Source organism: Bos indicus x Bos taurus, chromosome 3 (genome assembly GCF_003369695.1).
Source record: "Bos indicus x Bos taurus breed Angus x Brahman F1 hybrid chromosome 3, Bos_hybrid_MaternalHap_v2.0, whole genome shotgun sequence".
In the NCBI taxonomy this organism is placed as follows: domain Eukaryota; kingdom Metazoa; phylum Chordata; class Mammalia; order Artiodactyla; family Bovidae; genus Bos; species Bos indicus x Bos taurus.
Window position 1 is genome coordinate 6,953,507 of NC_040078.1, and position 27,745 is coordinate 6,981,251.

The 27,745-nt window shown below is 38.4% G+C and overlaps 1 protein-coding gene and 1 non-coding gene across 2 annotated transcripts; one reads left to right on the forward strand and one right to left on the reverse strand.

Moving 5' to 3' along the window:
* Nucleotides 1-262: 262 nt before the first annotated feature.
* UHMK1 (U2AF homology motif kinase 1) lies at nucleotides 263-26,754 on the reverse strand. The gene is made up of 8 exons (XM_027527330.1): nucleotides 26,320-26,754; nucleotides 24,743-25,035; nucleotides 23,788-23,979; nucleotides 21,795-21,889; nucleotides 16,198-16,274; nucleotides 15,951-16,049; nucleotides 11,347-11,435; nucleotides 263-7,348 (listed from the first exon to the last, which is right to left on the reverse strand). The coding sequence occupies exons 1-8, from the start codon at nucleotides 26,585-26,587 to the stop codon at nucleotides 7,202-7,204; spliced, it is 1,260 nt and encodes a 419-aa protein (XP_027383131.1). The 5' UTR covers nucleotides 26,588-26,754; the 3' UTR covers nucleotides 263-7,201.
* On the forward strand, nucleotides 13,574-13,644 carry TRNAD-GUC. Its single transcript has one exon. It is a non-coding gene; the product is annotated as a tRNA-Asp (tRNA).
* Nucleotides 26,755-27,745: the final 991 nt, after the last annotated feature.

Sequence of the window (27,745 nt, forward strand, 5' to 3'; positions counted from 1 at the left end):
TTCTTTTCATGAGATAAGCCTGTTTCTACATAATCAAAAACATTTATTCCAAAATAAAAAATTACATTTTGGTATTGTCAGTTTATGCACTATTTTCAAAAGTGAAAAATTATATTCTTTAGAAATGAATGAAAGAAGCTACATGAAAAGTTTTCAATGGTAGCTCTCAGTAAAAATTAAATCATAAAATAAGTATACTTACCTGTTATCTAAACTTGAATATTTATACTAAACACAGAAATAGTTGAAATATAAAAAGCAATTCATTTGTTTTTAAGCTTTATTTTATCACCCTTATCAAACAAACACACATCAAAAAGCATATCAACAGTGCATCTTATGGTAAGTCAGTTTACAACAAAACTGAACAAGGCAATCGTGTTTACAGATAAAGTTTTCAGCAAAAAAACTATATGCAATTCAGTTAATTGAAATGCTGTGTCCATACATTTTTAGCATATAGGAAAGTGGAAAATAAAAGTTCTTTGCTACTCAGCAAGAAAAAACATGTTTAAAAGACTTGAATAGAAATCAGAAATATAGAGATTTGAGAAAAGAATTTCTTGGTACTGATACACATCTACATTTATAGTCCCACTCAGTTATTTTTTTTTTTTAATCACAAAAAAATAAGACATCACCGAGAACAGAGAACCATAGTGCCAAGAAATGCCAAGAAATACCACTGAAACAACTGGTAGAAATGTTACAGACAGCTGTTGTGTACTGTAATATTCTTGTAGTTCTGAGGTGAAGGTAAACCAACAGGAGAGAATACTCCTTATAACTGGCTTTGGTTTAAGTGATCGTTCACATTTTTCTAACCATACCTTCTAAGCAAGAACACAGCTATTACATGTTATTGAGGGAAAACAGTAGTAGGTTTTAATATTCACAACCAACCACTCCAGTGCCGATACAGGAAGCCATAAATTCTCAAAATCTATTGATCGTAACTGGATTTCAAAGAGTGAACAAAAGAACAAAGATGGAGTCCTTTGGGGGGAAAAATCTGTTCTACCCCAGATTTGACACTGTTTGGAGGATATAAAGGAATGTTAAATTATTTAAGATTTTTTTTCAAAAAAAAAAAAAAAGAATGAAGGAGTTAAATTCTGCTGGAAAGAGATATGACAGCTTTACACTCTGCAAAGTAAATATTCCACAGAGATGCATCTTAACTTTTTCTTTATTGTACTTAACACTACTTACTTCCATAAGGTGCTACAACACTGCAGCTAGTGCATACTAATGCCACCCACTGTACCCCATGTGCAAAGGGAAACAGAGATGGCTAGTCCCCAGTTGCTTTCTGATCCTTGATTTGCATAAGTGTTGATGTATACCAAATACACAAAAGATAGAGTCTCATTTAAATATTTAGTTTTAAAAATTTGACCAAACTGAATATGGATATTTAATCTGGTCTCATACACTCTTAAAATAATTTTTTGGGCAAACAATGATGAGGAATGTATAGAAAAGGCAATGTTTCTATGTTACAGGTACCAAAGTTGGATTTTTAAAAATAAATATCATTTTTAGGTCATAAACTATATGAACAATTAATAACACCTTAAAAAGGAAGCCATTTTCTTCCCCTCATCTCTTTGTTTATATTACTTTTCTCTTCTTTACTCTTAAATCTGGGAGATTTTTGACAACCCATGCTAATAAAATAGCTATAGATAATTCAAAAAACTGAAAAGATTTTGAGTCCATAAATGCATGATTTTGGATGTGTGATACAGAACACCTCACTACATTTTCTTTTACACACTCACTATCCTGACATCATGAATACTATTAAGGAGACAGCTTAGAAAGGGAAGGGAATTCCAACTGGGACAGAACCGACTACATATAATTCTCTTGCTGACAATCAAGAGTTTATGATAAGAAATAGCTCTGATGTTATTTCCTAAGAGTTTTGCAAATAGGAATAAAAATTCTGACAACTCCAGTTTGGGGTTTTTTCCTTCAGAGTGTGACTTATTTTCATCATACAAAGTAGTATAACAAAATAAGCTCTTTTACTTCACAACAAGGATCAACAGTCACATGGATCAATAGTCACATAAGGCAAGACGATACAGAATGCTCTGTTCTCTCTGATCACAAAGCTAATCATAAAACATACATGACTTTCAAAAAAGCCCTCGGTTTCCTTTAGGATGCCGAATAACTTGCAATCATTTGATAAATTTCCCATGAATTCTGGCACCGATAGTGCCACAAACATAAGTGCCATGATTATGACAACTCTCTGAAAAGCACAAATAAAGCAAATAAAACATTAATCCTTCTAAATAGTAAACAGTAATGGACAACAAAAGTGCTGAGTTGTAGGAAAATGAATACAAACTTCACATCAGGAGAACAAAGGTTATGTAAACCATGTATCTCATATCCTGAAGATCACCTTCATGACCACCCATAAACGATTTCCTAAATGCTCTCTGGTTTACAGGTACTTCTTTTACAGCCCATTTCTCCTATAAAAGCCCAAAATTGCAGCAAAAAGGTAAAACTGTATGCCTTCTTAAATGTCCATAAGTGCTTGTCAATCACATGTCACTGTGTTAATCTACTGGTCATTCACTGTGTGAATTAAAACATTTTTCACTGTGTTATCCAGTGAAAAACACTGGATAACAAACATGACATATCCTGTGGTGTCAGAGAAGACGCTAACCTAAAACAAAACAAAATCTCTAAAATTTTGGGTACTTCAAAAACTAAAACCATACTCCTCTATCACTAAGAAAATGTAACTTATCCAAATATACCACAAGAGGCTCAGATGAATTCCATTTCACAGAGATTCAACATTCTTTTATTCATTGAGAAAGCTAGAAAGGGATCCTAACCTGAAAAGGCTAACATTTCAAAAGTAAAGGTGATTTATTGAGCACCTTAAGAAATGGAAATTCTTTTGAGCTGTGACCAAAGTTTGGTCTGTATTGTGACCACAATTAACAAGAAATTAATTTTATCAGAGAGCTAGAGTAGTAAGATTTGAAGAAGGAACGTAGTATTAAAAATGGAACTACATCCAAGGAAGGATTAGATTCTGCTAGACAACTGTGACTTTCCATTATACGTAATACTGGGGGAAAAAACCCAAATATGAACAGTTTTACACATACAAAAAAAAAAAAGGCAAACCAAGGATGTGTTGGAGTTTTATACTACATGACTCAAACTAAAAGCTATTCCAAGGAAAAGGCAAAGGAGCAGTAACTACTATCATCTGGGAAGGTTTCACCCAAATGAGTTTTAATATTTTCCAGGAAACACAAGGCACTTGCTTAAATCTTTGAGTGTCTACACATCCACCAGACTAAAAGTCATGATGCGAGTCCATCTGTACCCTAACCTGAATAAAGCCACCTAGCACGTACCCTTGCATGAAAGGCCAGGTAAAACATGTGGTTACTGAGTGTCTCCCCCACCCCCACCCAGTAACTATGTCAGTATAATTACCATCAGCTACTATGGTGCTGATTTTCATTAAATTATAAAAAATAAAATGTCACGCTGCCAAGTATAACTAATAGCAGAAATTATGTAAGCTAGGCCTAATTTTATATGGTTAGGATAAAAGCCTAAGAAAATGATGCCAAAATGTCAGTTACCTGCATTTGAGAAATAACTCAAATGAGTCATAACACAGCATCCGAGTATTGTAACTCTGGCTATAATTTATTCCAGAAAGGTAACTGACTCCCTTACCAGCATGAAGCCCAGTGAACTAAGACAGAAACAAACTTTAGCCCATAGTTTCCCTTCTACTTCCTTTACACAGCAGCACTCTTTCTGGCAACATTCCTTATAATAAATTTGCAGGTACAAGTAACATGATTCTAGAAGAGAAGTTAAATAATAATTCAGATTTTTTTTAAAGGCTAATTTAACATAGCTCAGCACTCTTTTATTTAGCAGCCAGAGTACCTTTAAAAAGAAGGCAATACCTGTTTCAATGAAAACAGGGAGAAGGATGAGAAAAACTGTATTTATGGTTTTGTTCTAAAAGCAGCCATAGCAGTGGCTCGAGGCATAGCAGAGACATTTTTTTCCTAAAGATGTGCTATACTGATGGCCACAAAACAAGGAAGACATCCAGTAATAATAAATGCAATCAATCTCTTATTGCAAGAGGCTCATTTTGTTATTATGCCTTTAAAATGCAGCAAATAGTTTCTTTTGGCTAGTGCTATCTTTTACTGAGGCATCCAACCCCATTTATTCTTCTCTAAATACAGCATTAAAGTTTCGAAAGTGGCCAACTAGCCACCTCCTCCAAATATGTTTCCAAAGAACCAAAGATTTCCTACAGAATAATCAATTTACATGCCTTTTCTGGGACAAAAACGTACCAGGACAACATCATGGGACAATAAAGAAGAAACTTGAAGGCAAGAGGGAAGGAAGGAAGTACAGATATTAATTTAGGGAAAGAAAAATTACCTGAGATAAAATTTTCCCAAACTGGTAGGGGTTAAGTGAACACGAACCTTTGTTATGTTTACCCTACCTCTCCAAAAGAAATTTTTTTAAAACTTCAAGAAATCAAAATCTCTGTGTACGTATTTCATCCTAAAGGATGATGAAAACTGCATCTTTTAATATTTGGTTCAGGTTTTAAAAAGTTAGCAAGATTAAACTTCTTATAATATTAGAAGAGGGAGGAAAAATCTGCAAATGTCATCTTTGGTAGTAATGGGCTAAGAGCTATAAAATAACAATTTAAATCAAAGGAGGCATCTTTTTTCAATTTTGTGGCTCAAATATAAAACATTTAATTCAATGCATGATTACTTAGGCTCATCAGTTATTTTCCTCAGCACACTTAAAATCTAGTTAGCATCTTCTGTAATAGAATTCTACAGTGTTAAACACTACATATACTCATGATGAATACATCAACAATAAGACGATCAAAGAATGCTGTGAAATTCAGCATCAAGATGTTAGCAGCACACTGCATCATTAAGCTTAGAAGCCTACCTGCAGTTTATTTGTAAGGACTTTTCTTTTTGGTGCGGTGGGGAAGGGAAATGAGAAAGGTGTACGTGCTAACCAGAATACTTGCCCTGAAAAGAGCTCATTTGCACTGTGCTCATCAGTCTGTACGGAAGGACCTGGTGCTTTTAATCACCACAGAAGCTGCACCCACACAAACATTTATGTTTTAGGAAAGCTCAGGTCTCCATAATACTCTCTCCAATTTTCACCTGAAACCAAACCAGCTAATAAACCTCTGAAAGGGCCAAAATGAAAAACAATAGCTCTTCCTGCTCAGGGCACATATTAGAAGCTACTTATACAATTTTCCCTCGGGCACCAGGCCACAAGGTCTTTTGGCAAGTCATTATTTATCCTCCTTATACCAAATTTGGCTTCATAATAAATATTAAAGAGAGTTCTGAAGAATTAGGTAACTATGATTAACTAAAATATCAAATAGTAACTGTGTGAACAGGGTAAAATAATTCATCCTCTAAGACGTCAATTCTTAACTGGGCTCTCAATAACCTGCATGGCACCCACAGGGAAAACCATATGAGGAGCCTTCCAGTAGGGCAAGATAGAAAAGTGTTTTCCTTAGGAAAATAAATAAATAAATAAAATTTTCATTTAGTTACGAAAACAAAAAATTCATAACCTGTATATAACTTTTTTTGTATAATCAGTGCTTTATAAAGATTTCCTAAGATTTAAATCTCTGAAGACAATCTACTGTCAAGTGAGAGGAATCCATAATTATAATTCCTAAGAGCATGTAATCAACCTGTACCCATGAACTCATGAATACTAGTAGCCTCTACCTGGGGTCACGTTAGATTGCTATAAATCTTTTTAAGAATTCTTCATGAGTTTTTCTTTCTTTCTACTTCCACCTTATTATAGCTACACCTTTCTTAACTTCCTTGCAGTCAAAAGTCAGACCACCTGACCAGCTAGGATGCTTTCCTCTAACTTCTCTTCAGCTAAGGATAGACAAAGAATGGAGGAAGAGGAAAAGAAGGTGTGGGACAGAGATGAGAGAAAAAGGAAGAATAAAGAATCCTTGATTATGCACCCTTCACCTATTGTTTTTTCTTTTCCCTTCACTGAACAACTAATTCTTTCTTTTTAATCAATATAAATTTTCCATCATAGTAGGCAGAACTCTATCTTGAGAAATCTTACAATGATCCTAGAAGAGTCAGTACAAAACAGATGAGCTAATACAGGGTTGAAATCAGACCCTGAAAGATGGGGCAATCTATGTATACCAAAACTCTTACAAGAGTTTTCTCACTTTAAGAGAGTTTCAATGTAATCCAGTCTAGACTTGTGTGTTCTGGGCCTCTCAGGAATGGACTATTTTCTCATTTCATTGTTTCAGACACACCAACTCCCAAAAAACCTGTATCCTAAATCTTACAGACATTAAACAGGTAGGGAAGAAATGGGCATAGACTGTATTAACCCACAAGATTCACACTATAAAGAATGCTACTCAAATATTCTCTAACCTTTCATACCTGCACACTCACTCGAGCATACATACTAGACATAAAAATTGTGCAAGATCAAGCATCAGCTTTCTATTTTAAAAGCCTTAATTAAAAAAAAAATATATAGATAGGCTCACCGCAGTTTCTTTAAAGGAATATTCAGTACTACAGTACTCCTTTAAAAAAAAATCATAACTCAGTGTTAAGAACACAGTAGGGAACTGCTGCTTGACAATTACTTAGAATTACCGAGAGCATCCAGTGCCAACTACGGATATCAATAAGGAAGAACCACCTAACAACATAAAGGAATAATCTGTAGGTGATGTCACCAACGCTAACAAATTTGTTAATATTCCTATGACAGGATAGTATTCATCCCTGCTTCATGATCACATGAAAAAGTATCTTTTTAAGTTACATACTGAAGAGCAGCACTTGCCCTACTGCACAAATAAAAGATGCCCACATGGATGCTCTAAAACCCCTCAATGAATAGCTAAAAGGGCTTGTCCTAAGCAGTGCCTAATGTCTGCAACCCAGTCACTGCTTGAGCAATGGCTGCACATTAGCAGGATTGAATAAAGATACAAAGTATTCCCTTAAAATGGTAAGGGGGGGTACTCCTGCATTCAGATGTAGAATAACCCAGGAGATGGAAGAGGAGAAACAGGAAACAGTCCTCAGGTTACTGATTAAAGCAAAGTTTGATACAGATATCCCCTCTTGTAGGCACTCAGTGGGTAAAATGTAGCCACAACAAACTTTCCATCAAACATCCTTCCAGTCAGTAATTTCTGAGCAGCTTTGGAATCACCAGCATTGGCATACTCAACAAAGACCTGTAAGAGAATAGAGAAAACAAAGTAACTTCATTTTCATCAAAACTGTTTCAGAACAGTGCTTCTCCAACTTCCTGTGTGTGTGTGTGTGTGTATGTGTGTGTTGTGTGTCTCCCAACTTCCTGTGTGTGTGTGTGTTGTGTGTCTCATAACTATAGTAAGGAAGAAATTTAAAACTAGGTAATTTCCTTTCCTGCTGCTGCTGCTAAGTCGCTTCAGTCGTGTCTGACTCTGTGTGACCCCAGAGACGGCAGCCCACCAACATGGAGTGGGTTGCCATTTCCTTCTCCAGTGCATGAAAGTGAAAAGAGAAAGTCAAGTCGCTCAGTCGTGTCCGACTCTTAGCGACCCCATGGACTGCACCCTACCAGGCTCCTCCGTCCATGGGATTTTCCAGGCAAGAGTACTGGAGTGGGGTGCCACTACCTCCTCCGAGGTAGCTGAAATACCTTCCTTTATTAGTCTAATTTAATTTATTGTGACAATCTAAAGCAACAGTTACAAGCAAGTACAATGACTTGCTCAGTTACTGTGTAAGTATGTGAACCAGGAAAGAACTGCCTCTCCCACCTCAGTTGGATGCCTCCTTTGTTACGTCAATATTCTTCAAACTGAGATGCGAGCATCCTAGGACGCTCAGAGATTTTCAAAGTGGAGGCAAGAACAGACAGACATCAATCTCCAGATTCTTAACTTTCATTTGTACATTTTCCTAAAATTGGATCTACCTGTAAGTTCAGGCAGGTTATCCCTTTTCATTTCCCCTCTCTTAGGAGCCCTTTTCCTAGCTGAAAAATCAAAGTATTTCCAAATCGCATAAAAACTTCCAGTATATAAAAAGAAACAACTTTAAATCCAATACTTTTTCTTTTTTTAATGAACTCTGCCTGCATTGGTAAACAAAGTTTCATGCCTTGCCTATGACTGGTCACGCAAATATTTCTGTTAAGGATGAAGTGTGACAAGGAGACCTAGGACATTCTGGCTTATGATGGGATTTTCCGAATTCATTAATATTGTAAAATGGACATGTAGAACTGATTCTGCTTCTTCCGTTCTATGCATTACTCTTAAAGACAAAGTTTGAGACCATCCAGTGCTAAAAATTGATGCTCATTTTACTCATCTTAGATATAGTTGATATTTTATATCTCCTTTTCTTCCAAAAACCAATGTGTTTAGCTATAGTTTCTAGCAATAAATACTTAATTAAATATAAAAGGAAGATTAGATGATGTCCAATGAGAATATGAAGCTCTTTCTGATTTTTTAAACTGATCAGTAATTACTCCAAAATCTACTGACCAAAGTTCAATAAATGAGTAGACATGCACTTATAGAAGAAATACAATGCTTCCTATCTTACTCCTTGCTTCATAGATAACCTACAGTTTTACACATTCTATCACTGTAAACTAAATAAAGAGGAAACACATTTTATAACTTATTTTGTAATTAATTACAGTAGAGTTCTATCATTTTAATCTTGACTACTGTTTATAATTGTAAGAATTTTTCTATTTTCCAGTATTTTTTGAATATTCCTTAAAAAATTAACATGATTGAACTGAAAAATTCATGCTGACTTTACCAACTAGGCAACATCTTCAATAACTGAAAGAAGTTAAATCTGTGATTTTAAGAATTTATCAAAAGTTACATTCACTCTCCACTTAGAAGCTTATTTCTTTTGTTGATAAAGAAGCTTATTTTTTCTGCTCAGTCGTGTCAGTTCAGTTCAGTTGCTCAGTCGTGTCGAACTCTGTGACCCCGTTGACTGCAGCACGCCAGGCTTCCCTGTCCAGGATCACCAACTCCCAGAGCTTACTCAAACTCCTGTCCATCAAGTCAATGATGCCGTCCAACCATCTCATCCTCTGTTGCCCCCTTCTCCTCCTGCCTTCAATCTTTCCCAGCATCAGGGTCTTTTCCAATGAGTCAGTTCTTCACATCAGGTGGCCAAAATATTGGGAATATCACTTTCAGCACCAGTCCTTCCAAGGAATATTCAGGACTGATTTCCTTTAGGGTGGACTGGTTGGATCTCCTTGCAGTCCAAGAGACTCTTAAGAGTCTTCTCCAACACCACAGTTCAAAAGCATCAGTTCTTCAGCACTGATAAAGCCAGTGTCTTTTTGCTTATGAAAGTAAAAGTGAAAGTTGCTCAGCCATGCTGGACTCTGCGATCCCATGGAATGTGTAGGGGTGAATTTTCTGGTCCAGAATACTGGAGTGGGTAGTCATTCCCTTCTCCGGGGGATCTTACCAACCAAGGGATGGAACCCAGGTCCCCTGCACTGCAGGCGGGTTCTGTACCAGCTGAGCCTCCAGGGAAGCCCAAAGCTACACTGACGGCAGAGACGGTCTGGCCCAGTGACCTTCGGTTACAGGCCCAGCCGCTTCAGCTGCACCACGCTGCTGTTACTCTTTTCAGTCAAACTTATTTTTTTCATCACCCGGGTTCAATCCCTAGGTCAGCAAGATCTCCTGGAGAAAGAAATGGCAACCCACTCCAATATTCTTGCCTGGGAAATTCCATGGACGGAGGAGCCTGGTAGGCTACAAGATGGACACTTTTGCCCTGAAAAGACTCTTCCTGTTTTTCTATTTTGCCACTCAGATTGAGTCCGATCATGTTAATTCTTAATTCAAAATCTTCCAATACCTTTCCTTCTCGTTCCTTGATCTGTCCTATACTCCCATACGTCCTTGATCTAATCTCCCATTATACTCCATTCTTCTCATTTTGCATAGCCACACTGCCCTTCTCAAACCTACCAGGAATACTCAGGGCCTTGAAATTTGCTGTTCTCTTTGCTAGAATTCTCTTCCTTACCTCCTCCAAATTTTGTCTCAAGTGTAATCCATTATGTTCTTCCTCACCTGCTTATTTAAAACTGCCATCCACCCCTCCACAGCACTCTTTATATCTCTACTCCAATCTCTTTTTCTCCATAGCACTTATCATTATACATTCTTTTGTCTGCTTCATTCACTGTTGTATCCTACCTGTTATGCTCAATAAATACTGGTTGAATAAATAAACAGCAAGGATGCAGTTATTAGTATGCTCCTGACAATGAATGAGGTAAATGCTGTTATCACTAGACTGGCAATAATAACTTTTCATTAAGACGAGAGTGAAATTTCTTTCACTTTTTTTCAGTTGCCAAGAATTTTCCTAATATTTAACCATGAAAGACAAAATCCACAACCAGAGGTGATTTCACCAGGGGACATTTGGCACTGTCTAGAGACATTTCCGGTGTCACAACTGAGAAGGAGTGTGGAAAGAGGCTAATCCAGTGAGCAGAGGCCAAGGACGATGTTACACATCCTGTAACACACATGACAGCTCCCCAAAGAATTACCGAGCTCAAATGTCAGTGATGTTAAGATTAAGAAACAGAATCAAACAATATTCTATTTTCGGGGGGGGGGGGAACCTACAGATAAAAGAAAGACTTAATTTAGGATCACAGAGTTTTCTTCAGAAACTGTGATCATACTTTTAGCCTATACATTCTATAGATTAAAAAACTAAGGTTCCTCATAAAACAAGCCAAGTTGAAACTTGAACTCAGCTTTCAGGATTCTCAGTCCAGTACATTTTCCTTGTTTAAATTATCACTGATAATTCTATTACAATCAGAACCTAACCTAAATGGTTCTCCTACTGTACTTAATTAGAAAAAACTGGGCCAAATATTTCTGTAGCTGACCCTGACCTAAATTAGCATATGATTCAGCTGGCTGTATACAATGGCTTAAAAAGTAGATTAACAACTTAAAAAAATTTTTTTTAACTGATAAAAAGTACATGCATATTATAGAACTTTTGGAAAAAGAAAGAAGTACAAAAAAGTAAAAACCGTGATAATGCAAATTCTTAATTCCTAGCAACATTTTGTATGTATCTTTCTTTAAAATTAAAACATTTTGTACAGGATTTTAATAACCACTGAATCATTTTCAAATTATGAAAAATATTCACTTACTTGTCCTCTGCCAGGATTTTCTTTTGGAACAAGCAGAGATACCACTGGTCCATATTTTTGACATTCTTCTTTTACATCTTCTACAACATCTGGTTATTAATAAATACAGAAGTAATCACTTTGATGTAATTTGCGAGCATTCATTATTTTCAGATTTTAAATTCAAGAATACACAACTAGGTAATGAAATCATTTTCTGTAACTTTTAAAATTATGCTTAAGTTAAGAATAATATAAATGTAATGCATTTAATAATTTTTTTATATTTTAAATGTTTTAGTTAATACATTCAAATAATTTGAAATCCAAAAGAAAAGTCTTCTTGCAACTTTCCAAAATGTCATTCTGTTCCCCTCCCTGAAGACAATAAGCGTTATTAGCTTCTTCTGTAACCTTCCATAAACTTTATAAGCTTACACAAGCAAACATAATCATATATGCTTTAAATAAAAAGTTCCAATCTTTTTTAAAACTACATTTTTAGACCTTTCAATATCATTACACAAAATTTTCTCATTTATTTTTATGGTGATTTAATATTTCATTCTATAAATTCTCTAATGTGTCCTACTGATGAATAATTAAACTATTCTGAAACTGCTTGCCATTATAAACAATACTGTAACAGATAAACTTGTATATACATCTCATTTCACTTGTGTACTTCTAAATTAACTTTTTGGAAATGGAACTGCTAGGTCAAAATTCATATGAATTTGTAATTGCTAGAGTTACCAATTGGCTTTTCATATAGGTTCCAGTGACATATGAGAATATGTTTTCCTATACCTTACCCACATCTTCACTGTCAATGTGACAAGTGACAAAGATATCAGAGTACAGTATTAATATTTCAACAAATGAGAATGAAATATGTGTGTGAGATATATTGTACATTCTTTCATATAAATTGTGTCCTTTATCCACTATCTATTGGCTTGCGTTACAGGGGTTCTTTCTGTGGTAAGAACTGTAAATATTTTGTCTACGGCGGTTCACGTCACGGTAAAATTTGCTGAATCAGTATGTTGAATTCTGTGCACACTAGTGCACACTGTGCCTTCTCCACTCCAGGAATATGTGTATTTTAATCTCCTATGATTTTTTAGCTAATTTTTTTTCCTTTACTCTCTCCTGCCTGCCTGCCCTTTTTCCTTCCCTCCCCACCCTCTTCCTACTTCCTTGTTTTAATACTCTAATATATACAAAACTTGCAATTCATTTTGGTCTCAGTGGAAGGTTCAAATCTAACTTCTTCCCCGCTGCCATCAAGATTACAAAACAGCTGTCCTCACATGATTTCCAGCAAGGCAAGCTTACCCAAAACTAGTGTAATCTGAAGCTGACCTTGCTAATCAGAACTGACAAAGGTATTTAATGCTACTAAAAAGTCTGTTGCACTTTAGTTCATGTAAGACTCTTAAATATTAAGACTTAATAGCATGAACTGCAAGGAGATCCAACCAATCCATTCTGAAGGAGATCAGCCCCGGGATTTCTCTGGAAGGAATGATGCTGAAGCTGAAACTCCAGTACTTTGGCCACCTCATGCGAAGAGTTGACTCACTGGCAAAGACTCTGATGCTGGGAGGGATTGGGGGCAGGAGGAGAAGGGGACGACAGAGGATGAGATGGCTGGATGGCATCACTGACTCGATGGACGTGAGTCTGAGTGAACTCTGGGAGTTGGTGATGGACAGGGAGGCCTGGCCTGCTGCGATTCATGGGGTCGCAAAGAGTCGGACACGACTGAGTGACTGAACTGAACTGAAGCATTAAATGTTTAAATGCCATTAAATGTTAAAATTAACATGTCAGCATTTAAATGCTTAATGTATTTAGAAGTAGCAAAAAAGGTGTTACACAGCAAGATACACAGGAAAGAACAGATACAGTCTACCCTAAGGTTTACTCAAGAAAGTTCACACTTGAATTTTACAGCAATCAAAATGATCAGGAGACACTTAAATACAGTAGGTAGACACTTAAAAGACTTAATAATTTGAAATAGATGTCAAGAGATTATTTAGAACTACTGTAAATGACCTAATTAAAACAATGCTGTTGTTGTTTAACTGCTAAGCTGTATCCAACTCTTTTGCAACCCCATGGACTGCAGCCCGCCAGGCTCCTCTGTCCATGGGACTTCCCAGGCAAGAATACTGGAGTGGGTTGCCATTTCCTTCTCCAGGGAATCTTCCCAGCGTAGGAACTGAACCCAAATTGCGCATGGGTGGTTCAGCGGTAGAATTCTCACCTGTCATGAGGGAGGCCCAGGTTCATTTCCTGGCCCATGCAGCCGCGGTGACCCTTTTTTGGGCTTCCCTTGTGGCTCAGCTGGTAAAGAATCTGCCTGCAATGCGGGAGACCTGGGCTTGATCCCTGGGGTGGGAAGATCCCCTGGAGAAGGGAAAGGCTACCCACTCCAGTATTCTTGCCTGGAAAATCCCATGGATGGAGGAGCCTGGTAGGCTACAGTCCCTAGGGTCACAAAGAGTCAGACACGACTGAGTGACTTCACTTTACTTCACCCACTCCAGTAGTCCGACCTGGAGAATTCCATGGACTATACAGTCCATGGGGTTGCAAAGAGTCAGACATGACTGAGTGACTTTCACTTCACTCCTGCATTACAGGGGGATTCTTTACAACTGAGCTACCTGGGAATTCCAAAACAATAATGAGGGTAAGAATATTATTTCAAATAAAAAGACATCCTAAAAAGTATAGATTGGAGATTCCTACAACTGTCACAGATTCAAAGAAATTAGGTTTGTTTCATTTGTTAGGTAACTATATTAAGCTGAGGGACATAAAATGATTTACCCTTACAAGAAACAGTGTGGTAAAACTAGCTCCATCAGTAATGGTTTAATTTTCCACAAAGAAAATGTTCAGTGCTAAGCAACTGCTATTTCTGAACTTCCCAAGTGGGGGAAGTGGTAAGAATGCACCCGCCAATGCAGGAGACACAGAAGACCTAGGAGACCTGGCTTCAATCTTTGGGGAAGATCCCCTGGAAGAGGAGATGGCTACCCACTCCAGTATTCTTGCCTGGAGAATCCCATGGACAGAGGAGCCTGGAGGGCTGCACTCCACAGAGTTGCAAAGAGTCAGACTGAAGCGACTTAGCATGCGCACAATTGATATTTCTAAGTTTGGTCCTGCTTTTTAGTCCATTCACCACTCTGCTTCCAGAATGCTCTTATTAAACCCAAGTTTGACTATAACACTCTCCTAGTTTAAATTTTAACAGCTCTTTATTGCATTTTACAATGGACAAATATTTATTGAATACTTATCAGAAGCCAGTAACTATTCTACCCCTGATACAAAGTTCTTTTGTGTAATTTACATTCCAGTGTTACTATCTCTGGGATTAAAGTCCAAATTCTCAAACGTATCAAACAAGTCTATTAGATACCTGTATTCTGGCTACCTTTTTAGCTTTAACTGACTGTTAAATATCCTAAGATACAGCCATTCCAAACAATTTACTGTTCTCTGAATATGCCACATTTTCTCTCATCTCTGTGTCTCTGAGCTACTTTTAGCTCAACCCCTCAACTTTTAGTCAAGCAACTTCAATTACTAACAGAACTCAGATATTATATGTCTGTAGAGATGTCTATTCATGCATCACTCAGACTGAGTTAAATAGCCCTCCTCTCTGCTCAGTACTTTACCATAACCTTCAGATTTATATAAGTAATCATTTACATACTTGTAGTTGTTTATAGAACTGTCTCCCCTATTACACTACAGACAGGAAATAAATCCACAGTGGCAAGTGCATACTCAGTAAATATGTTTTGAGTCAATGAATTGTTAAAAGCAAAATAAATAAATAAGAGCTAAAAAGAAGTGAAAGCGTAGCGCAGATTAGCACAGACAGAAAGAAAGAAGTTGCTGGGAAAGATAATCTTCTTTCTTTATTTAGTAAAGGTTTATCAGATGTAAAAGAGTTGAAAGAGCCTTAGGAACTGTTCCAGTCTGCTGGGACTGCTGTAACAAAATGCCACACACTGAGTGGCTTCAACAACAGTCATTTGTTTCTCACAGTTCTGAAGGCTGGAATTCAAACATCAAGGTGCAGGCAGATTTGCTGCCTGGGTGTGGACAGCTGCCTTCCTGCTGGATACCCACATGGGCAAAGACAGAAAGAGGAGAAAGAGAAAGACTGCTCTCCTGTCTATTCTGTTTTAAAGGCTGCTAGTAACCCACTCCAGTATTCTTGCCTGGAGAATCCCATGGACAGAGGAGCCTGGGCGGCTACAGTCCAAGGGGTCACAGAGTCAGACACGACTGAGCAACTTCACTCACTCACTCAGTTCCATTAGAAGGGCCCCAGCTTCATGACCTAATCTAACCCTATTACCTCCTAAAGTCTCCAACTCTATCACACTGGGGCTTAGAGCTTTCTCATAGGAAACTGGTGGGGGACACATTAAATATACAGCAGGAGTCAAAAGTAAGTGTACTTTAGAGATCATATAGTTCAATATCCTCACTATATAAACTAGCAAAATATGAGAATGCTATGAAACGGTATGTCTATTCTACACAGGAAAGACACATTAAAATAAAATTTAGGAAGCCCTGACCTTCATATTCTTCTTCATTCTCAAGATAATCATCGTCCAGCACATTCAGCAGTCTTAGCACTGGCGTAGGAAGCATCACCAAATCTTCAATATGAGGGGCTGTTAAATTCATTACAACATGGTTAAATGCAAACTCCCCCAATAAACTGATGAATATTAGACAAAGGAGCTTGGGAATATAAATTCGTTCTGGTATCTTATTTGATTATAAAATAACCAAGAAAAAATAAAGATGTATACAACTTACCAAAAGGAATGCTAAAGAATGGGCTGCACAATGCCATTTCAGCAGGAATTCTTCTGCTTGGATCATCATGAAGCATGCTGAAACACAAAAATAGGTATCTTTACATCAAATCTTTTGAAAATATAACCAATAAAGAAAATAAAAACGTCTAAATATTCACCACAACATTAATTATATTAGCATGACTTTCTGAATCATTCAACTACAAAAAATATTAATGCCATTTATGAGTAAACAGCTCAGTAAATTATTATACATACCTAAGACATACTACTATATTTTAATGTAAAATGTTTTTGATTAATAAACAACATAGGAAAATGATCCACATTCTGTAACACTAACTGAAAAAAAGCTAGACATAGATTTACGGTAATTGAATTAAAAAAAAAAAAGAGGTGAGATGACTTTTGTCTTATTAAAGCCTCCTAATAATAAAGCAACTTGATAGCAAAATAAAAACAATCTATGGACAACATCTCTAACAAAAGTAAGTATCCTCACTAGACAACAAAATCCGAGTGGCTAGGGACAAACCATCAACAGCAGTAAGACTTGCACCATATGGGCATCTATGAAGACGGAACTTCTTCCGTTGTTTGTTTCTTTCTCTGAGAAACAACAGTTAGTCTGATGACCCAGAGAAAAAATAATCCCCCAAAACAGGTATTCACTAGAAAGCACAAAAAACCAATTTGAGAAAAGCAGTTTAAACTCAACTAGGGGTTGCACATTACAAATGAATACAAGGGGTCCTCTGTAAGATTTGAGGGGGCTGAAGTAATCTAGACACTGCTGCTGCTGCTGCTGCTAAGTTGCTTCAGTCATGTCCGACTCTGTGCGACCCCATAGACGGCAGCCCACCAGGCTCCCCCATCCCTGGGATTCTCTAGGCAAGAATACTGGAGTGGGTTGCCATTTCCTTCTCCAATGCATTATAATCTCTCAAAACCAATCGGCTGAAGCTCCCGTCTAAGGCAGAGTCCTTCCTGCAGAGAAAAGAAATCTTGGGACAAGAACCCATATTGATGGGGTAAATGAAAATTGAGAGAGAAAGAGACAAAAACATCAGGAAAAAGCAAGGAAAGGGAAGAGCCAAGAGGACTGCAAGGAAAAAAAAAAAAACCACTACACAAAACAACAGAAGAAGGAGCTATGTATAGTTAGAAAAGCTACGGCTGCTGCTGCTAAGTCACTTCAGTCGTGTCCAACTGCGTGTGACTCCATGGACTGCAGCCCACCAGGCTCCCCCGTCCCTGAGATTTTCCAGGTAAGAACACTGGAGTGGGTTGCCATTTCCTTCTCCAATGCATGAAAGTGAAAAGTGAAAGTGAAGTCGCTCAGTCGTGTCCGACCCTTAGCGACCCCATGGACTGCAGCCCACCAGGCTCTTCCATCCATGGGATTTTCCAGGCAAGAGTACTGGAGTGGGGTGCCATTGCCTTCTCCGAGTTAGAAAAGCTACACCTTCCTAAATTTAGGAAAATGAATTTCGCATAAAAATGAGCCACAAAGTATTATAACAAAGTTACTAGACAAGGAAAGAAGACTGCAAAATAACCTGCCCTCAGACAACAAATGCATGCAAGAAAGACATGACCACAACACACAGGAACACCATAACCAACCATCTGAAAATGAGGCCAAGGCATTTTTTACAGATACAAGATATTAAAGAGTAACATAAATCAAAATTAGAAAATATCAAAAATCAGGTAACTAAAGGAATTAGGAATAAAAGGAAAAAAATCATTACATAAACTAAGCTTAAGCTAGAAGTAACATAACGATGAATAAAAACAAAAGATGATGTCCAGAAAGGAGAAAAAATTGTTAAATCAAAAAGAAATGACAAAACAAATAAAAAACTATTCAAGAGAGTGATAATACTGAATAGTCAGAGAAAATCTATTAATAATGCATATAGAATGGGAGTGTTTGAAGGAAAAAAAAAGCAAAGTAATGGAACAAACACTAAGAATTGTAACAAGAATACTTTCATAGAACAAACAAAAAGATCTAAAACTACATATTTCCTGAGAATTCAGACCCAAAGCAATCAAAATCTATTATTCTGGTAAAATCACTAGACTTTTAACAAAAACATGAAATCCTCACAGCATTTACACCAAAAGACCAAATTACTTAAAAACAAAGTGTCATCAGCACTCTGCTTTCAACAGCAACACTATTTGCTACAAGAAAATGGACTACAGTTGACCCCTGAACAACTTCAGGTTAGGAGTACACCCTTTCCCCAGCTGAAAATCCATTTAACTTAGAGCTGGCCCTCCATATCCAGTTTCTCTGTATCCACAGTTCTGCACCGCAGATTCAACCAACTGCACATCATGTAGTAACAAAATCTGTGTATAAATGGACTCATGTAGTTCAAACCCATGCTATTCAAGGATCAACTGTAATATGTTTAAAATGTTCAAGAAAAATGTCTGCCAAGGATTTTTATACTCAGATAAACAGAGGCTTAGAGGGTAAAGCGTCCGCTGCAATGCGGGAGACCCGGGTTCAATTCAATTCTTGAGTCAGGAAGATCCCCTAGAGAAGGAAATGGCACCCCACTCCAGTACTCTTGCCTGGAAAATCCCATGGACAGAGGAGCCTGGGAGGCTGCAGTCCATGGGGTCGCAGAGAGTCGGACACGACTGAGCGACTTCAGTAAACAGACTTTCAAGTGTAATAACACAGTTTAACTATTATTAACAAGCACGAACTCAGAGAATATTAATCCTACAATCAAAAGAACAAGCTTAAGTACACTAAAATGATTAGAATACAAGGACCAGTGATGAACATTAAATATCTAGTTACACACAGAACTAAGACTAAATCAGAGTGTTTGAAAAATAAAGAGTGCATAGCATGTAATAGCCGTATAATCTGACAACACGGTTATAACTATTTTTCAAATGGGAGAATAGGAAGAGCATATGCAAAACCAACTGTTTTCAGTAATCATACTATAGCACTATTATTGAGACTGTTTTAGTGTAATGTGGAATAAAGCAAATGAGTAACAACGAAATATTCTAATCTGGCATTCTCTTTGTCCTTAAGAACCAGAATTCTTGACATAAAAGCAAAGAGGTATAAAACAGAAGTAAAAACGCTGTGGTACTGAACTTAAATGAGAAATGTCAGTGCGAACTCCACCCACTTAACAGGCCTAGAATCAATCACCCCCCCAACAGCAATGTGTATTCTTAATACCCAGACTATGGTTTTGAGAGCTTGTTTGGGCTTCCCTGGTGGCTGAGCTGGTAAAGAATCCACCTGCAATGTGGGAGACCTGAGTTCGATCCCTGGGTTGGGACGATCCCCTGGAGAAGGGAATGGCTACCCACTCCAATATTCTGGCCTGGAGAATTCCACGGACTGTACAGTCCATGGGGTCGCAAAGACTCAGACACGATTGAGTGCCTTTTACTTGGAGGTTCTAGCAGAGAGCACAGCTACTCATATACCCTTGACCAAAGACTGGTTCTCTTCTATCGGGGATGGTCATCCACTTCGACCCAGCGCACAGCTTCGGGAGGGCCGTACACGGAGCTGTGCGGGAGGGAGGAGACACCTGCCCAGTCAGCCAGTTTAGCTGAACAGGGTGACAGACGTCACAACCAGATGGCCTCACATCCCAGACTGCGGGAAACACTACTTCCTACTAAAAGAAACCAGGCTTCTTGGAGAAATGGCTACTTCTAAGTCTGGAGCAGGAAATGTATACTTTGAACTGGAAACATCTTCTCATACCAGATAGTGATGAAGCTATTAAAGATAGCAAGGTATGCCAAAGCTAACCTGCAGAGCCTCACATTCATCAAAGATGAGATAATTTCAGTTTCAATTAGGATAAGAACTGCAACGGACTGAACTATACCAAATATATTTAGATTCATTAGTTAATACTGATATTTTGACCTTTCAAAAAGGAAATGATCCACTTTGAAAGATGATAAGGAACCAATTCATTATGAAAACAAGCTAATTAAGAGAACCAAGCGTTTATTTCATCTTTAGTTAACTAAACGAGGAGACTAAGAACATCACTGTTCTACAATTCCTAACAAAGTAATGGATCTAGGCATTGAGTATTAACAGCTGTTAACACATCAAATGGAGATAGCCACCTTATGTGCTAACCTAAAAAAACACAGTACCATATATACAACCACCAATTTACAGAAAATAGGGCAGTATGTTAAACCATACTACAATAACACCATCTGTAAAATTCAGACTGTGGACAACTATACTGAGTCAGCAATCCAGGCTGTTCAACAAATAAACAAGGGAAAAGGAGGGTAGGAGATGGAAAGGGACCTTTTAAAGTAAATGAAACTTAAAAGTGTTCTTAACAGAAGAGCAACATTAAACTATAGTATTTAGGGATGCACACTTAGGTAACAGAACTATAATAAAAACAAGGAAGTAATAACCATGAAATCAGGGCAGCGGTTCTTTAAGGAGGAAGAAGGGGCTTGCAATTGGGATGGAGTACACAGAGGACTTCTAGAGTGGCTGGTAAAGTTCTATTTCTCAACCTAAATGGTAGATATAAAAATATTCCTAAGTACTCACTAAGCTATGCATTTTTTTTCAGTATTTATGTTTTAGTCTAAAAAAAGAAAGGTCTGAATGATTTGCATGCATACACAACAAAATACGAAGGAAAATACTGAAAAGAAATAGAGCAAAGTGCTAACACTAGAAAATGAGCTTATAATTACTCATCACAATTTTTTATAGCTTCCAAATCTAGTATTAGTTGCAGAAAGAAAAAGAATAAAGTTATCATTAAAAACAAAAAAAACTCTCAAGCTAAATGACAAAGTCAATGCTAAAACTGAGACTTCTAAGTCTATCTTAGAATCCATGATATAATTTGACTTCTATCCTAGAATCTATAATGTAATTTTACACTGCCTCTTTTCAATGTAAAATGCAACATGCAATATCTAGTATCAGCTACAAGCAGCTGCTTAAAACTACTGTAATTTGTAAAACATACACACAGACACACAAATATGTACACATAAAACTGGTGAGATCTGAGTTCCATGTACTGTAATATCCATTTCCCAGTCTTGACATTGTACTCAGATTTTTAAGATGTTACCACTAAGGGGAATGGGTGAAAGCGAAACACTCTATCTGTCCCCAAAGTTTTCAATGGTAATTATTTAAAGTATAATATATAATTACTTTACATGAAACATTATTTTGGCGTTCCAAAGTAAACTTGGTCTTTAGTTAGTAAAGACTCTTTAAACACCTATTCTCCATTTTCAGAACTGGCAGCGTTACAGAAGGCCCAACATACAGTGACTCGTCATCTATCTTCCACTGAGCAGCGTAAGAGCCTGATACCTGGTACTAGCCATGAAAAAAAGAACACTCTTTTGAAAATAAATTTACTACAATGACTTGACTACTTTGTTTCTTACTAGAAACCAGTCTGTATAGAATATCTAAAGATTTTTAATTCTAAGGAAGCAAAACCTGTACATGACTAAGCAAACCAGAAAATAATATAAATCCTTTCAGGGAAAAAAAGCAAGTTTAAAGTACATGTAATGTACCTTTTGATAAGGTCTCTTAGGTGATAGGCTGGAATTGCGGCATTCACCACTGCTTTACTGGCAAATATGTGATCAATAATAGCAGAACTATTTGCCTAAAAAGACAGAAAAGTCCTTCTTTGGTTATCCAGTTCAGTCCTTATTTGTTGAGTACTAGGCACACAGCACTGAACAGTTTGATAAGTTAAATATAACAGAAAACACTCTCTTCTAAAAGATTATTATCTTTACGAAGGAGATTGCATACATTATTATAAAACTTCTAGAGAAGAGGAATTTTTTCTCTATTCTCAGTATCTAACACTGTGTGAACATTTACTAGGTGAATGAATAAAGAAACAAATACCAAGCAACCACACAGAAACGTAATTTAACGCAAACTGAGAAAATAAACGTGTGCTAGGTGAGTCAGAGTGTCCTCATAATGAGTCCTCAATTGGTTTTCAGATGGAATAAAATCAACTATCAAGGAGAAACCAGGGCAGAATTTTAAAATTGCACTTGTCACATTATTCATACCTTAAATCCTTGTGGAACATTACATTTTCTCCAGGAGTACTATGGAAGTGTGTACATGAGTCAAAACACTCAATTTATCATCATCACCAAATATCAATACTTACCACAGGCCACACACGATGCTAAGAATTAGATATCATTTCAACACTCTTATCATCATTTTACTGAAAGTAAACCACAGTTTAGTAAACCTAAATAAGTAACTTAGAGGTGAAGGGAAGATATAAACCCTAGAGATTTAACTTCAGAGCCTAAGCTCATATTTGGTAATTGTGCCTCCACAGAAAGTGATAAAATACAGAATGATATTTTTATCTAGGGGGCAAATAGTGGGGACTGCTTTAATACACATCAGCCTCTAAATTTCACCAAAAAAGAAAAAAAATTAAATGCCTAAGTTAATAATTAACTAGATCACTGAATGTGATCTAATTCTAACTGGCCCTGTCCTAAGCAGAAAAAGTCCAAAGAATTCAAAGTGAGTCAAGCCTAATGCAGGAAATTGATGTGTTTATCTGTATAAGCACTAGAGAAAGTACCCCCAAAGTACACTGGACTGTGTGCAGGTACTAATGACAAAGAGTGATACTGGTTTTACTCCAATAGCAGCATTTTTTTTTTGCCAAATGTAAGGTACAACTACTAGCCTATTAAAGTATTCCTTCCAAGAACTGTTTCAACAGACCTAGATGACTAGGGGTTTAAGAGAAATAAAACTCTGTAGCAGCCACACACTAAGTATTATATGCTCAAAAAAATACTTGCTTCTTATCAAAATCAGTAATTCCTAAACACTGTATTGCTTTTCAAACACCTAGTCTAAAAGAGACTGATACCACCACAACATTCAAGCCCCAATACATTTGAAAAAATTCTTAACTCACAAATATGCACAAAGTAAATTCCTATGTCAGTTGGAACTTACAACCCATGTTCCCAAGCAAACAATGTTATAAGCAACAGTCACTTTCTCAGGACAGTTCACATATAGAGCACAAATAGGAAGCAGCGTGGAACTGTGGACAGAACACTGAACTTCTGACTACGAGGGGCAGAACATCCAGTTGTATGACCTTGAGCTACTGGTTTTACATATTCGTGCCCCCAGGTTTTCACATGTAAATAACCAATATCCATTCCAACAATCCTCACAGAATACTACTGTATTAGTAATATTTTAGAATGTAATACAATTACTTTACTAAACAAACCACTTTTGCTTCCTCAGGAAAAGGCATTCATTCAAACACTTTATTAAGCACTTACAACATGCCAGGCCTCAGCTAAAAACGGTGGGCATGCAATGCTCCCTAGCGCATCTGTAGCTATGGGACTGAGGAGTAAGTAGCATTAAAGGTAGTAAGGGGAATATGGAGGCGATAAAGCAATCAGAGACCTCAACGAAAATCATTATAAATTGAGTACTCTTACACTGGGATTAAGGACCTGAAAGCAAAACACAGGTTCAGTTTACCTTCCATTCCTGAGATCTGACTGTATGTTTCAATTTCATTCCTGAGAACATTTCCAGTAAAATGATTCCTAGGCTCCACAGATCAACAGCTGAGGTACATTCTGTATCACTCTGCAGGCCAGCCTGGGCCAAGCAATTCTGCAGTTCTGCTTCCGGAGCCCGATACCCGTCTGTCTGAATATACTTTACATCCTAAAGAAAATGAGTAAGTATTATAACCAATCAAAAACTGCCCACCTTCCAGCCATCTCTACAGTGTATTTACCTCTCAGAATGTGTGATAAGCCAATGTCACACTAAATGCCAGAATTTTTAGTCCTTGGCGATCATAATTCTTTCGTTCATTAACTGGATAGTTCTCAAAGGCAAGCTGCACACTTTCCATACAACTGCTCGTTTCTTTAGATACTCTCTTGCCTATGAGGCACTGCTGAAAAATAAGGACACTCTGCAAAGAGCAGATAAACTATGGAGAATGGGCCATTTGCCAGAACTGTCATGTGAGTTCTTCCATTAGAGTCCCAAGACTGAAGACATCAGTAACAGTAATTCAACAATTAACCAAACGCTCAAAGAAAAACAGTGTTCTGTGTAAAGTACTTTTAAAAATTTCAGAGCCGTCTTGTATTAGCTCTCCCTACCTGACTCAAACACGCATATTAGACACTCAGTCGTGTCTGCCTCTTTGCAACCCCATGGACTGCAGCCTGCCAGCCTCCTCTGTGCATGGAATTCTCCAGACAAGAATACTGAAGTGGGCAGCCATTCCCTTCTCCAGGGGATCTTCCTGACCCAGGAATTGAACCTGGGTCTTCTGCATTGCAGGCAGGTGCTTTACCATCTGAGCCATCAGGGAAGCCCCAAATATCTGTTAAGTCTCTACTAAATCACCTCTGTTATTTAAAAATATTTGTTTTAGACCATTGAGGGGCTCGGGAGAGAAAGTATGTCTTACCTGATTGCCTTCTTTGAAGCTAAGTCCAAAGTCAATGAGTTTAAAACATTCATTCTCGGCACTCCACAATATGTTACGTGGCTTGAGGTCTGCATGGACATAACCCTCATGATGAAGAAAAGCAAGGGCCTCTAGAACATCTCTGGCACAGTGCTGTATCATCCACATGGAACAACCCTGGTGACTGGAATATAAAAGCAATTCCGAAACACTGACATCCAGGAGTTCAAGCAACAGACAGCGTGATGGCACATTTGGAGAGAAGTGGATTGTGAAGACTCCATACAAAGTCACTAGAAAAGAAATTAATTACAATAGTTTAAAAACCAGACTCAGAATGAGTGACTATTAAAGTAGATAAATATCGGGGGGAGTCTAGAGAAGGGTAACTTTAATGAGCAAGCCGCTATGATTTATTTTTCTCGTGAGTAAGATTTTTGGGCAACTCAGTTATTTTAACAAAATAAGATGAGATGACCTTCAGCAGCAAATTACTACTAAAAGATATTAAATATGACACAATAATTCAAACTGTTTCCCAAGCACTCAGTGATGGGTGAATATGCACTTAGGGTGCCAAGCAAAACTGATCAGAAGAAAAATCCAAATACTAAGTACTCTTAACCTAAATGTCACAACACGGAAAATCGAAACTGAAAATCCTTTCCTGATTCAGAATAGCGCTCTATTATCTAAATATTAAAAGGAGAGATTAAGACATTCAAGATGACATTTTAACAATCTTGTAGAGATTCATCAAGTCCTTAGGCCAAAAAAATTCCCTCCTAAATAGCCAGGTTATATACACCATTTGGCAACCCTTGAAAAAGAAAAGGGGAAAAAAAGGCAACACTAGTATTAAGACATTCTTCTTTAAATGGTAGTATTAAAGAGGTCACTCTTTAAATTAAATATGGATCATGTCTGCCGGGAAGTAAGACATTTATAAAGCCATAACTAATTACAAGCTCTCTGTTGGTATAATAAGAATGAAAACTGTTTTCGTAGATCAATCACCAGTAATCATTATATATCTTACATTCTAAATATCTGAATGATGAAACATGGTCTTACCTGGCTAAAAGTATAAAGTTCACATGTATAATTTTCACACTTCCATACGAACACCTATGTAAAATTTAGGAGTCATTTCTCCCAAACCCATACCAAATATGTATCAAGAACAACCTATACGAGTTATTAGTATTGACGTCAAAAGTACGAGAAATATTTCCCATTTTTCACTGGTGTGCAAAGATTCAAAAATTTCCGTACAAGAGATGACAATCTACTAAAGATACACCTCCTTCACTTGAGAAGACAATTCTCTGTGCAACATTCTCTAATGAGAACTGAAGCAAAACAGAATTTACTGAGCATCTACTACGAGCAAAGCAGACAATCTTCCCCGTACTGCAGAGTGAAAGGGGGATGGGAAACTGCCTTGTACCCGGTGATGAGTACAGGACAAGACCCACTTCTCCAGCCTAAAAGACGGAAGACGGAACGCCAGGCTGAGAGACAGCACGCTAAAACTGGGACCTGGGCAAGACAAGAAGGGAGACAGCGGCAATTACCGATGTTCCTGTGACCCTGCAACTGCTCCAGCGCCGCCCTCTCTTTGCGGAAACCATACTCGGCGGCCGAGGCCGCAGCCCCGGTGGTTCCTGGCGGTAGGAACTGCTTCAGCGCTCCTGGGGGCGAGCCGGGTGTGCCGCAGCAGCGCACCCGATACACCGAGGCCGAGGAGCCGCTACCCAGGCGGCTCTGTACCTGCCACAGCCGCCCGAAGGCTTCCAGAAACCGCGGCGGCTCCGCGCCCCACGCGCAGCCGGATCCCGCCATCGGTGCGGACTGAGGGGGCTGACACGGAGCTGACTCGACGCCCGGGGCAGGCCGGCAGGGCCTGCGGTCACATCCCCGCCTGCCGGACCAGCGGCTCCGCAGGGACGGGCCTGCAGCCGCCTCACTGACTGCCGGGACCTCACGCCGCCATGACACCGGAAACCGTCTCCTGGGGCGGGGTGGGGAGGGAGGTCCCAGAAGCCGGAAATAGGGGAAGAGCCAATCCTGTCGGCCGAAGGAGGCGGGCCTAGCGGGGGCAGGCTTCCTACTGGCTCAGACTGTAAAGCATCTGCTTACCTGGGATGCAGGAGACCTGAGTTCGATCCCTGCGTCGGGAAGATCCCTTGGAGAAGAAAATGGCAAACCACCCCAGTACTCTTGCCTGGAAAATCCCATGGACAGAGGAGTCTAGTAGGCTACAGTCCATGGGGTCGCAAAGAGTCGGACACGACTGAGCGACTTCACTTTCACTAAGAAGAAATGCAGGAAAGCTTGCTTTTGATAGGGACAGAGTAAAGGGACAAAGGAGGTGATTAAATAGTGACTCTCACTAGGGGATTGTAAGTAGAAAAAAATATGGGTTCAGTTCAGTTCAGTCGCTCAGTCGTGACCGACTCTTTGCGACCCCATGAATCGCAGCACGCCAGGCCTCCCTGTCCATCACCAACTCCCGGAGTTCACTCAAACTCATGTCCGTCGAGTCAGTGATGCCATCCAGCCATCTCATCCTCTGTCGTCCCCTTCTCCTCCTGTCCCCAATCCCTCCCAGCATCAGAGTCTTTTCCAATGAGTCAACTCTTCGCATGAGGTGGCCAAAGTACTGGAGTTTCAGCTTTAGCATCATTCCCTCCAAAGAAATCCCAGGGCTGATCTCCTTCAGAATGGACTGGTTGGATCTCCTTGCAGGCCAAGGGACTCTCAAGAGTCTTCTCCAACACCACAGTTCAAAAACATCAATTCTTCGGTGTTCAGCCTTCTTCACAGTCCAACTCTCACATCCATACATGACCACAGGAAAAACCATAGCCTTGACTAGACGGAATTAAAGATTATCCAAAAAAACAGGTTTGCTTAGTCACAAAGCAAGCAGGCTTGCTTAGCAACAAAACCATGCAACAGAAGCGTGAGACGTGCCCCCAAGCAATAAAACAATGGTGG

Excerpts from the sequence above, each read along its gene's own strand:
- UHMK1 (XM_027527330.1), bottom strand. The coding sequence starts at position 26,587 with ATGGCGGGATCCGGCTGCGCGTGGGGCGCGGAGCCGCCGCGGTTTCTG. Across the intron at positions 16,050-16,197 it reads ATTCTTTAGCATTCCTTTTG|CCCCTCATATTGAAGATTTG; the intron begins GTAAGTTGTATA and ends TGAATTTAACAG. Across the intron at positions 7,349-11,346 it reads AAAATCCTGGCAGAGGACAA|GTCTTTGTTGAGTATGCCAA; the intron begins GTAAGTGAATAT and ends ATTCTCTTACAG.